The 14544-nt window shown below is 37.6% G+C and overlaps 1 protein-coding gene across 3 annotated transcripts in view; it reads left to right on the top strand.

Annotated features, from left to right (window-relative positions):
• The window catches only part of LOC108978317 (protein sax-3), a 224234-nt gene that overhangs the window by 147378 nt on the left and 62312 nt on the right, over nucleotides 1–14544 (top strand). For all 3 annotated transcript variants that reach the window (XM_018948535.1, XM_018948536.1, XM_018948534.1), the window contains exons 4-5: nucleotides 9191–9309; nucleotides 11570–11753. In XM_018948535.1, coding sequence (XP_018804080.1) covers nucleotides 9191–9309; nucleotides 11570–11753 — 303 coding nt within the window. The remainder of the gene's footprint in view (nucleotides 1–9190; nucleotides 9310–11569; nucleotides 11754–14544) is intronic.

Below are 14544 nucleotides of genomic sequence, written 5' to 3'. Positions count from 1 at the left end.
CATCTTTCTCTTTGACACCATGTCTGATATCCCACGTGATCTGTCAAATACTAATGCATGAAAATCCTAACCTCAAAAAAATCACCCGATATAATATAATATGTTCTAATTTTCGAGAAGCACATAATATTATATACATTAAAGTCCAGGCAGTTTTTTCTCAAATTTTTGATATAAAAAACAATACGAGATCCAACACTAGACTTAGAATGATAATGCCGTAAGTTATATCTTCTGACTATAAGTCTGCTTGCCTTAAATGTACGCATAATTTCATCAAGTCACTATGATTATTTTACAACAACGGAGGTGTCAATAGCGACATGATTTAGCTAAAACACGATTAGATCTACTATCATTATTGGCACTATCGCCGATGGATTTAACACCACAGCCAAGAGGCATCAATGGTGACGACGGCGACTGAGCGTTTTAGAATAATAAACAAGGAGCTAATAAGCAATAGAAAGATATCTATGAATGCATACATGTATATTGTATATCTGTCTATACATATACATATAATTATACATATGTATATTGACAAAGTAAGTGTAATCGAAAATATGCTAAGAAATAAAAAATATCGAGGCGGGTTGTTAAGTAGAAGATGTTGTTTTGCTAATATAAGGTAAAGGAAAAGCAGCTTGATATTTCTGCTTCCAGCAGATGTTATTTCTATATATTACATATGTGGAAAAGTGTGAACATCGTGCCATCGTTGAGTAAAAATTACCCGTGGTCCTTTTTTTTTAAAGTTCAGACAAATATATTTATAGTATACGAGTATAAGGGACAGAGAGTGTGCAGAAGCTTCACTGCATGTTTGTATTAGTTTGAATGCTTAAAACAAAGCACCTGACAGCTGTGGCAACTCTCAGGGCGAATTCGACAAACATACACACACACATACATGTTTGAAGAAGTACTCAGAAAGCTCGACAAACATTTGCAAATATCTGCGGTAGAAGCAAAGACATATAAAATTATATTTTATACAATAAATATACACACAACTCACCATAAAACAGAACGAAGCACACCGCGAGGCAATGCATGTGTCAAGTAAACAACTACACACAAACATAACAAACAACAGCACTCATTTTAGTCACTTTCCTTCAACTTTGTATATGATTTGCATTAACTCCGTCATTACAATGCAAATCAAGCACACACATGTGGCTACATACATATGTATGCGCATGCTTGCACCTTTCTATTTGTATTTGCCACAAACATTTTGTGCGTATTTACTTTGTGCCATCATGGAGCCGCAGGCGTTCAAGCGTTGGGGCACTCAACAGCAGCCGACCAGCATGCGAGCGAACAAATGAATTAATAATAAATGCGACACAATGAAAGAAGAGGCAATTAGCTGTGCATGTGTTTGTGTGCGTTTGTTTGCTTAAACCAGACATTTTCAATTCAATTAGATACGCGCCTCACCTTTGTCTTAGGCTCACTTGGCTCTAACTCTTCCTGCTTCAGCTCCAGCAAACTACATTCACTTGCCTCACCCTTCATACGCGCTTAGGCACCACCTTCAAAGCCAATCCGCTTTACACTCGGCGCGGCAGCGGCATCACGCGTGTTGCAAATATTTTTGTATGCTAATTATGGAATAATTAAATGCATACACCGCCAGCTGCCAACTACAATGCAAACAAGGCGCGCGCGCAAACACACATCGCAAGTGGATTACAATTCACACGCACGCACACTTAGCGCACTCATACACACTCACGCGCCAGCGCTAATTTGCCAAACACACCTTCGGCGCTCAACCTACGAATTTCCGCAATTAGATTGAGTCGCTTTGAGAATTTAATCCTTTCGTTTCTTTTAATTGCGTGCGTTAGTGTGTGAGTATGTGTTATTGCGCGCTCTATTGCCGTTAGCGCTCGGCTGGTGGAGGAGTAGTAGTTTCAGTTGCCTACATTGAGGCGTAGCCACGGCACGCATCGCTTCTCACGTGAAACTAATTTAATATTTTAATTAGCAAGTTAATGTGAGCGCCACAAAGCGCGCGCACCCACACACCTACGCAATTACAAGCAAGAATGTGCAACAGTGTGTGGCATGTAGTGAACAGTTGTGTGAAAAAGTGATGGAAAAAGCATTTGCCACTTTTATGTGTGTTGCAATTATCATTGTCCCGTGGCTTAAACGCGCCACTGTCCTTGATTGCTGTGCGCGTTAGGCATTCTTGAGCGCTTTACCTGCCAGTTATCATTATATATTTATCTGTAACACATGCCGCTGATATCGTTTTCGCTGCTTCACATTCTATGCCTTGTTGAGTTATAGATTTTAATTATACTAAAACAGTTATCTTATGAATTTGATTTTTATAAGTTTGCTTCTTCTTCCTCAGGAAGACAGGCAGTTGCAATAACAGCATTATCTACCGATTCTGGTTAGATCTATATAAGTAGTAGCAAGAAGCTTTCCATTTCGGTGGATTTACTCTGCACATACGTTTATGTAGAAACATTATGAAAATCATTTTATTAATTATATTGAAGGTTTTGTTAGAATGTTTTAGAAAGATTTGATTTATGTCAAATAGCGCCCTATTCTGATAAATTGTTGAAAGTGTTTTTATACAAACACTAATTTATGGTAGACCATTATCCATAATGACGATCGCACACAGACGAATTTTTCACAAACCAGTATAGAGGTGATAATTACTGGGTTCCAAATCCAGATTATAAAGTATTTGAATTAAAATCTACCAACCCCGCTCGCGTAGCTTCTGTGGAATAAAACGCTCTGCGATGGTTTATAAAAGGATTCCCAATTTTTTTACAGAAAAACACAGCAGGGAAATATTTATTATTATTCGAAAGAACATTCCTTGGCATTTATTTGAAGATTATCTTTTTCAAATGTTGGCCGCGGCTACGTTTCAGATGGTCCAAGCATTGAGTATTGAAAACAGTACCTCTCCTTGGGTCACACTATAGTATATGTCCATATAAAGAACTATGCCGTAGGACAGCAGCTGATAGGGAATGATTCCTTTCCAATCATACCAAAGATATAGCAAAATATTCTTAAACGAAAATCCTGGCTTCGGCAGTTATCTCCGACTCTAAGCGATTTTGTCCATGACTGATTAGACGATCCCCCACTTTTTATCACCAGTAGGCATCCGTTTCAGAATAAATCAAAGTTTGTTGCGATTCAGCATCAACACGCAGATGAAAGTTTGCTTCTTGAAGATGGTTTCCCCTATCTTGTGCGTCACACCTAAATCAAGCCTCATTTTTGTCCAGCCTTTCTGAAATAGTTCCAAACTGTTTCTTCTACTTATAATGTTTAGTTCTCGAGAAAACGAACCGTGCTTACAGTACTGACTTGGCATTATTTCATCGATATTTTCGACAATTGGCCTTCCGAAACGCTTCTCATTTCAATCTCAACTGAATTACTACTAATATTTCTAAAGGGTTTTTCAATAGGGATGATACAAAAGTAGACCGATAAGGACTGCAAATGACGCCATATTTTTTCTCGCTTTTTTGACATTTCTCTTACGTAAGGTTTGTCATTTCATCGCTTAAAAGATTTACGATCCAACAACGAGTCGAAATTATTAAAATGTTCTACCGATATTCGCAGTCAGTGGCTTTACAAAATGTTCCCGTGCCAGTGAGACAAAGAATTTCCCGCAGTTTCGAAAATATTGCTGCCGCTAGCGGATAAATTGAGGAATACCCAAATCAGTCACTCACATGTCGTTCTCAAACGTAGGGCATCTCTGTGACGTCATTTTGGCGAACTTTGTGAAAAGATCTTAGCCGAGAGCCTTCCTAGATCAAATTGGCGCAAGAACTAAAGCCGCTTGACCGCTTGAATTGGGCTGAGCACCAACTTGAAAATAATCAAGATTTTCATCGAAAAATTGGCCGGCAGCGGCATTGGGGCGTACTTCTTCCCTGATAATCAATGCCGGATAACCGAATATTTATATTTTAATGCCTTTAAATGTACTTTCACAGGAATAAAGAACTTCATTGATATCCCAAACCTTTTTGGTTTTATTAAAAAACAAAAAAAAAAAAAACTTTTGTAGCGCTCTTATTGAAAAACTCGTTACAAGGCAAGGTAAGACAATGGAACATAAGCTTGCTAAGAAACGGTTATATTTCTCAAGGAAAGCGTTGAAATTAATAAAATAGATGGTATATTAGGTACCTATGTAGTTTAGGTTAATGGTCTGATTACTCGTCAGGCTACGAATAATCCCCCTTTAACTGCTTTAAACGCTTGTCCGTTGTGATGCCCAGAACTATTAGGTATGAATCAAAAAGGATGTCGCATACCAGCGAAGCACTTTTGGCCATCTTCAAATTTATTGAACAGACTAATATCTTTTTCAGCCAATTCATCGGGTTCGTGAATAGTATGGCAACCGAGATGTTACAGCCTTTCTTCTGGCGAAAGCTGGACAATGGAGGAGAAGGTGTCTGTGGCTGTTTCAGTATCTTGTTCCTGAGCGTCCGCATAAATTGAACTGAATTAAGCTTTGTTGTTACAAACCAATATGTTCACAGTATAATAATACAAGTATATAATAATATAATATAATATAAAAAAAAATAACATTTCTTTTGACCCACCCTAATATATACGCTTTTCATAGGTGATAAATATTTCACTAACACAAACATTTTTTGTTTGCAAAACCTTTACTCTCGGCTTTTAAGGCATTTAAATGAGAGAAACTCAAAGGAAACTGAAATTTTTTATGACATATATATTAAATACAAACAAAATAAATATATTTTGTTTAGAATATATGCAATACAGGCCTTTAGCCCGGTCAAATGAATTCAAACGTCCTTTATCTGCGTGCTGCGCGAGATCTATTTGTGTTCAGTGATTTATTTGCCATACAATTCTTGCGTTTTGGCAAATAATAGTGGCACTGCAGCACAATTAACGTAGTTAAAATTTCAATATATGCATTATATGTATGTACATAAGCGATTTATAATATATATTAACACCATTTTCCATTGAACTGCTCAATGGCTGTGCACACTCAGCACCGCTGCAGCGAATCTGGCAACTTGACAGCGCGAAAATTTATGCCTGACACTTGCTGGCATTGCATAAACAATAAGCGGGAAAGGAAAAGTCAAAAAATATATTTAAAATATTTATAGCACAAGACAATGGGCAAATCGCGGAGACAAAGCGAATAATGAAATGCCAACACACACACGTACACACATAAACAATTAAATGCTTGTGTGTAGGTGCAATAAAGCGGTCAAAAATGGTGCAAAAATCGGATTGGAGGGAAAATCTGAAAGAACCAAATGGAAAATAAATTTGAATCAAAAGTGGAGCAAAAAGCGCAGATAAAATTAAATTGTTTTGCAGGGAATTGAATTGAATTGCCATTCAAGGGAAATTTATGAAGCAGGAAGCAAATAATTGAATATGAAATAAATATGGAAAATGAGCGCAAAAAAATCGTTGCAAAGCATAAAAGTGTTAGAGCAAAACAACAACAAAAACTATTGCACAAACTCACTGCTGTCACAAAAGGCAACGAAGGTCGCACAAGCTGTGGTTAGCTTGATGGCCAGCACGGCGGCAGCGTTTACCGCGCTCATAGCACTTCATGCCACATGCCACTTACAGCTGAAAAAGGTGTCGCGCTTGTCTGTGGTTGACTCCATGCGCTTTGTCTGCGCCACTTTTGCGCCACGCTTGAGCCAAACTTACGCCGCGCCATGCATTACCGTTGGGATTTCGAAAGCGCTGGCTCATGCGCTTATGTGGCAAGAAAAACTAGCCATGAAAAAAATAAGTACTGTTAAAGTGTTCGAAAATGTTGGGCGCAAATTTTGGGTGGGTGTATCAAAACTAGCTGTAAATTAAATAAAGTGGCGACAACTTTGATTTATGGTCGCAACGCGTCGCCGCCTGCGAGTCGACACCAATCAAATGCAAGTCAATTACAAGTCAAGCCGAGTCAAGTCGCATGCATTTGCAACGAAAAATGCATTGAATTGAATTGAATTTCATTTATAATTGCACCGGTGATTAGAAGCAAAATGACAGCACCATGTCAGAAAGTGTTGCAGTGATTTCGAGTTGGTTGAAAGTGAAAAAAGACAAGAAAAAACGTTAATTTCGGTTGCAACGAAGCTATAATACCCTCCACGATATGACATTTTTTTTCGGAGATTGTAACGTTGACTTTCTTGAGGATATTTCATTAAAGAAAAAAAGTTGTCTTACAAGAAACTTATTTTGATCGTTCAGTTTGTATGGCAGCTATATGCTATAGTGTTTCGATCTGAAATTTTTTATTCGAAGATTGTACCGTTATCTAAAAAAATTGTCTGTGTCAAATTTCGTAACGAAATCTCGCGAAATAAAAAAGTTCTCCATATAAGAACTTGGTTTTCTTCGCTCAGTTTGTATGACAGCTATATGCCATAGTACTCCGATGAGCAGCTTCTTTGTGTGAAAAAAGCGTGCACCAAATTTCAGACCGATATCTAAAACACTGAGGGACTAGTTTGGAGGCAGACATATGGAAATGACTAAATCGACAAGCTCTTTATATCCTGTTCAGGACATCAAAATAAAATCATATTCAAAAATATATATTGCATATCGCTGATTAAAGTGAATGCTGTCATTTTGTCACTGTGCTCATTTAAATAAATGTTTACGCTGGTGGCGACATAAATTACCGCAATATGTTGCACAATTATGTATAAAGCGTGCATGCCTCAAGCAAAGCCATACAAAAAAAGTTGCTTATAAGCAACTCTAACGAAGCGGGCAAATAATTAAACAAATAATATACATAAAACTCAGAGATTATACTGCATTTGTGATTAACAGTTCCCGTAGTTGACTACGCAGTACGTCGTTGCACGTTCACTTGCGAACGAACGGAAATGCATTGGCTAACCATGCAACTTAGCTTTCAATTAAAATCACATATTCATTGACAATACTTGTGTTATTCAAGCATTCAGTGAGTGCGACTTGATTAGCAGCTTCAGCAGCAGGCGCTTCTACGCGCATGCGCAGCGCACGACACAATTTCTTCACTAACAGAGGCTCGTGGTTTCGTCTATGAGGTTGATTCGAAGATTGCGCAAGTGTTTGTCGCATAAAAATCTATTTAAACAACGCTCAAGTCGGTCACACACCCACACGGAGACGCTGGTGTTCACATTAATTGCTGCCCTAATGGAATTTCGTCATAAAATTACGATTATTATTATTACTTGTATGCTGTGCGCCATTAATATGTTACGTTTTGGAAGATAGTGTGTGAAATAATTGCGTGAAGCGGATGTCTTTATGTATTTGCATGTATATTGCTTGGGTTTATATAGAGTTTGTTGTGGGTTCAGATGTTAATAAAATACTTTTCTGTGCGTCACTTAAAAGCAATTTGATAAGCGGGCCGTTGAATTAATTATTATTATTATTTTTTTTTTTTTTGTTTTTTTTTTTTTTTTTTTTGTTTAAATCACCAAAATAATTTTGAGTACACAAATATTGAATATCTAAAAGGGGCCATGGAACGCCCACTAACTACGTTTGTGTCAGCTAGAACTTCAGTGTGTTCTCTTTGCCTGTGGAACTTCCTTTTTCTACATTTCACTATTAAACCTTTGTCTTCGCTTTTATATGCCAATTTATCCTCAAGTTCGGCCTTCTTGATCATTGAGAAAGTAGCTTTCCAATCGATATTGGAAAAATATACATATGTTCGAAGCAGATCTACTACTCCGGAGCTCATTCTGTAGTTGTTGAAACGGATACATTATCCCCATTAGCATGGTAAGGATAAGGTAAGTCAAAACGTGCTGGTTTGACAGTCGGATCATAGGGATACTATTGCCAGATATGTAAGATTCGAAGCTTAGTCTGTTTCAGTTTGATGACTATCTACTCTGATAGTAGGCTCTAACATTGAGCTCACTATGTCTTTTCCCGAGATTAATAAGGGGATGTATGGACATCTTAGCTCTGACATCGACTTACTTCAAGATTAGACCAGACACCCAATGGTCCCAACGAATTTTCAGGAAACTGCAACTGATGAGCTTGTTAGATCAGATACTTTTGGCTTACTCGCTGTAGAATTAAAACGTGTAAGAGGTCCATTAACTTCTTGCGGAACCTACCAGCTCATGGGCCCCCGCCGAGCTCATCAAGCGCTGATTGGACACTAATACCTGACAATCGCAAGGTACTTCTGACTCGCAGTAAATCACAAGATATCTGGTCAGATTATCGCCCTAAGCAAAATTCAACTTTTAATAGTGAAAGAAGTTTTGACTGGACGGGATTTAAAATTCTACCGGCTACAAGTTAAATAAGCTGCTTGGATGAGGATGTGATGGAATAATTCCAATAATTCCTTTACGGATGTTTTCTTTTACGAAATCAAGGACTTAAATATGTCGGACCAAATAGCAGAAAAAAATTTAACTGTCACAGGTTCAAGTCGCTTTGTGGAGAATTATTATCCAAATACAGAAATTTTTATCTGGCAGAAGATTGTTCACAGTAGTCTAAGCGTGATTCCCGGCCTTCTTGGCATACTTTACATACATATATATTTATATCCGAACAATTCGTTTCACTTTGCGGCTTCTTCGGTATCGTAATTAATTGAAAATCTGAATTTATTATCTTTGTTAGATGCCGGTACATTCCTCTTCGTTTCAATACATTTCATTCCACTCTACCATTTAATTTCATTCCATTCCATTCATACGGAACATGCCTTTCGTACCAATCTACCGGACTTCGCTTCCTTTGAGTTTGCTCTGTTTTTCACAGTTGAAATTTTATTGATCCCAGGAGTCATTATTTTTCAAATGCATTACATTGGTCTGACTCATGTCTACTATTTAACTTTACCAGCCTACATTATTATTAAGTTTCATTTACGTTCAAGTCGTTACCCTAAAAGGACCTTTTATTTTCTTTTTCAATCTCGCTCGTTTCGTATAATTTCTTTTCACCGTTTCAAGTTTAACTTAATCTCTTAAATATTTAGAAGATCAGTTTACATATATGAACCACTGCTTAGTACCACATTGTTCCTGATGTGTGAAATATTTCTTAAACACTTACATACATATATAACCAATCATTTCTCATTCATTTTCTTTTTTCATTTCAGTTCTACGCGATGACTTCCGCTCACAACCGAAGGACACACGTGTGGCTAAAGGCGAAACGGCTTTGCTGGAATGTGGTCCACCGAAAGGGACGCCCGAACCGGCGTTAATATGGGTGAAGGTTAGTACCAAGAATTATAAAAAATTGTTGAATTACATATGAAGGTATAAAGATATATATATTTTGTTGGTGCCATGCATGAACTGTTGAAAATTATTATTCGGTGGCACACATATCCTACCAAAAACTGTCATCATAAAGCAAAACTAGACCAAGAAATGCAAGAGAAGCGCCTATAAAATTCTAAACCTCACTGTCGCCTTGCGATTGCTTGTTGCATCAAAAAGTCGGTTACTACCGTGTGCTGTAAGTACGAAGTAGTCGCAACATCTGCTGCATAATGCATGAGACAGCGCTGTGCAAATGTTGCAAGTGAAAATGTACATGCTTTTTCATTTTGATTTTTCCCTTCGCATAAGAAAAATCATAAATAAATAAAAATGGTGTTAGAGTGCATTTGCCCAGCAGGTTGTCAGCTGGCAGCGTTTCCTGCACATGCACACACACATAGAAACACAAATTGGTGCATTTATGCGCGTGTGCATATATACTCCTCACTTACATATGTGGGTACAGTCTGACTTACAGTTATGCAAATATGTTTGTATATGTATACATATATGCAATTTGTGTATGTGTGTGCGTAATCACAAATGTTGCCATATTTATTTGCACAAATGGAAAAGCGGTGAATTATTTATGCGCCCGCCTGTCAGAAAGCGAAATATGTGTGCATAAATTCGCTTTGAAAGCGATATGCCAGCGCAGGCGACAAGCCACGGAGGTGCAAGTAAAGACGCACGGTGGCAGCGAARGTGTTTTGCCGCATTTGTCAAGTGAAAATGTAAATAAAATTCGCTGAAGTGTGGAAAAATTGAGTGTTTGTAATAAATATGTTGTGAATATTTATATTTACATGGCTATGCACATATTTAGAAAATACACACATACATACATATGTAGGAGGTTTTATATTTACATGTGCATATTTGAAATATATTTCTAATATATATATATATATAGGTATAAATTACTCACAAAATATTTCCTGTATTAAGCTGTTATGCTACACTCGCAACATGTTGCTACAGACAGTAAAATTTTTGTTCACTTAACGGACGACAGTAACACCCAAAACTTATCGCGATAGATATAGAGTTAAATAAAGAGAGATCCATTTCGAGGTGTACTACTTTTTTTAAAGAAAAAACACTGAAACGTCAAATTTATTGGGGAATGTTTATTATCATTCGAAAGAACGTTCTTGGGCATTTATTTTTTGAAGATAGTCTTTTTCAAGTGTTGGCTGCGCCTACGCCTCAGCTAGCTTATCCTTTTAGTACAATTTTCGATTACACGTTCGAGCATTTTGACTGGTAACTCCGCGAATGACACGTGTTGCATTGCTCCTAGGCCTGAATCAAAGTAGAATTTTCCATATAGACTTCGGACATTCCATAATCGAATTTAAAATTATTTGCTCACCGAAGTGTTCTCTCAATAAATCCATTGATTGGTACAACCAAATCGTATTGTTGAAACCAAACGTCGGCGAGTCTCGTGCTTCAATTTCAGCTACCAAATAATCGGTTATTACGGTATACGGTTACTTTCTCTCCGGCATCATTTTTTGACGATATATAAACCAATGATTCCACCAAATCGATTGCTTGTTTTGGATGAAACGACAGATTTTGAATCTCGTCAGGTTGTTTTTCGACCCAAATGCGGCCAGAAATGGACCTTGTCGCTGAATAAAATGTGAATCACAAACGTCGTATTTTCTTTAAACGTTTCATAATCCCATAAAGCGAAGCGATATCGCTTGTGAAGGTTGGGCTGAGCGGCTGCAGTTCTAGCACAAGGTGTATTTTGTACGCTTTCAATTCGATAAGGTCTCGACGTAAAATGCACCAAGTCGTTCCATACGTCAGTCCGAGTTGTGGCGAACAGCGCCGAATCGACCTTCCATGGTTTTCGTGTACACTCTCAGCTATTATCTTCACTGCTATATATATTATCTTCTTCAATAATGAATACTGGGTCTCAATATGGGTTTGTGAATACTTAGTGCGCTCAGTAGGCCGATTATGTTGACCAGAAGACCCGATCGTTAAAAAGGGCTTGGAAAAAAGTACGTCTACTTTAATCACCCATTACTAGGCTAAAGCTAACATAGTTACTCTAATTTAGCATATATATAGATATATACATTATAAATATATATTATTAATATTCGCTATAAATAATTTTATGTAATCCTTGTAGTCAAAATAACTCTCTCCTTCTCCCTCTCTCTTTCCACTTCTGTGTTTTTTAGGACGGCGTACCGTTGGATGATTTAAAAATGAAATCTTATGGACCCACCTCACGTATACGCGTCGTCGATGGCGGCAATTTATTAATCAGCAACGTGGAGCCCATCGATGAGGGCAACTACAAGTGCATCGCGCAGAATTTGGTCGGCACTCGCGAGTCCAGTTATGCTAAATTAATTGTACAAGGTAAGTTCGGCAAAAAGTTTGCAAACAATAAAAACAAATTTACCAAACGCAACAATAACAAAGACAAAACGTGCAACAAAATAGCAAGAACAAGAATAAAAGTAGCGCTCAGGCACGTGCAGCAAAAAGCAAACAAAAAACCCTTTTCCACAACTTGCTTCGCCTTATCCAACATTATTTAATTTCTTATATGCATATTTATAGTGTTTCGTGTTGTTTTTGTTGTGCTTAACTTTTGGTTTATTGCCGGTTTACCTGCTTATTTAATTTTGACTGCTTTTGGTTGTCGATTTGCCTCCAACTTGCATCCTTTCGGTTTCTTCATGCGCACGAAACGTGTTTATCGATTTTATTTGTTATTTTGCTGTTGTTGGTTTTTTGTTGTGTTGTTTTGCTTTTGCTTGAGAGGATGCTTTCAAGCAAATTCAATTTGAATATTCAAGCGTTTTCGTTGTCTGAGCAAAAGGTTTCTCATGTTGCCGATAAGGTGTTGATTTTGCTTAGATAACTGTTATAAGTGGTCATGAATGGAAATACCGTTGGCTGTATGCTTGTATGTGTGTGTGAGTATATGGAAATGCATATCTGCAAATTGAATTGAAATGTGCGTGGACACAGTGACATGGTAGCATAGCGCGATAAAAGTGGAACTCTCACTTAATTTCTGATTTTTTTTTTAAGGAACGTACAAAGCTATGTACATATTATCAGTTCAATGGAATAAATATTTACATACATACATATGTATTTATGAATATATATTTGTATACAAGAGTATATATTTGAGTATTTGCTTGAGCATGTGGTGTTCTTTGGCGTTTATCTCAGTGGGTCAGAGTTTACATGCAACACTTTATTGGGAATTACGGAATATTTAATCGAAAACAAATCAAAACATTTCAGCACAGTGTCTCTCATGGCTAAAAATATTGATAACCTCTGAAAAGACCAAGTTGAGGCAGATCCCACATCTCTGACTTCAGTTTACCAAACCACTGTATTTCCTTTCAAGTTGAGCTGGCTGTCATTAAGGTGGCAGTGAATAATTTCTCTGAGTTCGCTGATTGTGCATTCAAGCTTCTTACGTATTAAACATATTTGGATGGCCGGTCACAGGTGAAATACCAAAAATTGAAAAATCGATAAACTTGCGCGTGAAGATACTCCTACCCAATTTCATCCGACGGAAAGCGAGTCTTGCGCTAAAGCGCTGGATCTTGGGACCACTCTTGAGCCTTTTAAGCGCTGGTCAGCACTCAGAACTTGTACGGCTGTTGGATTCTTCTTGTTCAGGAGATCCTATAAACTATTTGCTATTAGAAAAGCCAAACTGACAGCAATTTTGGGTGTTTCGACTGGATATTATTCAATAGTTTCACACTCGGTGCGGTTAAATATTTTTTCGAGTGGTTTTTGCAAAGCTGTATATAAGAAGCGGGTTGGTATCGTCGATGCAGTTTCTTATCTACTGTCTAGCTTTTGTTAGACTAAGACTGAATAATTTCGGTTGACACGCTTTCGGCGAACCCAGCGAAGGGTCTAAGAACCTGCGCATCAGTGGCGAAATCAACTCTGGGTGTTCTACAAGAGTTCGCTTTGGTCTTGAAAACTTCTATTAGTCGCCGTATATTTTCATAGAACTTTCGAGCATTAACCATGTCGACCAGTTTGTCTAGCACTTCGTACTCACACATTTCGGACTCTCTTTTTTTTTCTTTCTACAAATGTATCTTGCTTCCAACTTCAACTCTCGGTATCTATCCCATCCCGGACGTATTGTGGTCGATTGTAACGTTGCGAGGTAGACAGTCTGCTTTCTCACCACTGCGACAGGGCAATATATTATTTAATATAATAAATATTGCGAAGTTATGATAAATCAAATTAAGGTGCCCCTAAAGACGCTTAAAGCAGAGCCGAACGTAACTGCGCGTGTTGAATAAATATTAAATTGTGCTCGACTCGGCCTTGAGCGTCCACTCTGAGGACACCCTATTTGGCTGTACCGTATACACAAGCCAATTAAAGACCCAATACATCGTCAATTCGCCGTAGGTGAGGCGAAACTACCGATTATATTATATCTGGAACGATTATTCGAAATCTAGTATAGCCATTTCAAAGAATATCATAACTTAATGAGTGAATGAAAGCTCTTAGCTCAATAGTGAAAGCGATTTTTGAAAAAAATTATACATCACATAGAATTACATCGCAGTTAAGAGACACGCTTCTCTTCTACTTTCTAAAAAACAATTTTATTCAGATTGTGTTTTATAAAATTCAAGCCGTAACAGTCGCTCTCAAATTAATTATCGAAAAACTATAAATGATCCATAAAATCCTGCCTTTATTCAGCGCTGCCATTTCGCTTCACTTGAAACTACAAAGAAAATAATATTTTCACAATTTAGACTAATCTCGGCTCTGCACTCTCGAGCAAATGCATTTCGCAAACAACAAAAACAATAAAAGCACTCACTACTTCCAGCCCTTTGTTTCGTTATACTGCAAAACGAACGAAAAACAAATCGGACAAAAAAGGCACTTTTATTGAACGAATTTGCTATTAGCATAAATTTTCTAGAGAAGCTGCTGTTGCACTTAGTGGCCATTCACCGCACATTGGTGCAGTAAATAAATAAATATAGTAGGTCGGGCACCGCGGTGCACCGGCAGCCAACTTAAGGCAATGGAACGGCGCAACAATAAAAAGTAATGACTGCAATGACAGAGAGAAAGAAAAAAAGGAAGAGCAAAAGCTCACGGTAAAATCGAAGTCAAATGGAAA

This window comes from Bactrocera latifrons, unplaced genomic scaffold, assembly GCF_001853355.1.
Source record: "Bactrocera latifrons isolate USDA-ARS-PBARC rearing strain unplaced genomic scaffold, ASM185335v1 scaffold_12, whole genome shotgun sequence".
NCBI classification, from domain to species: domain Eukaryota; kingdom Metazoa; phylum Arthropoda; class Insecta; order Diptera; family Tephritidae; genus Bactrocera; species Bactrocera latifrons.
The sequence above is the reverse complement of the archived record's forward strand: the minus strand, read 5'-3'. Positions and strand labels throughout refer to the sequence as shown.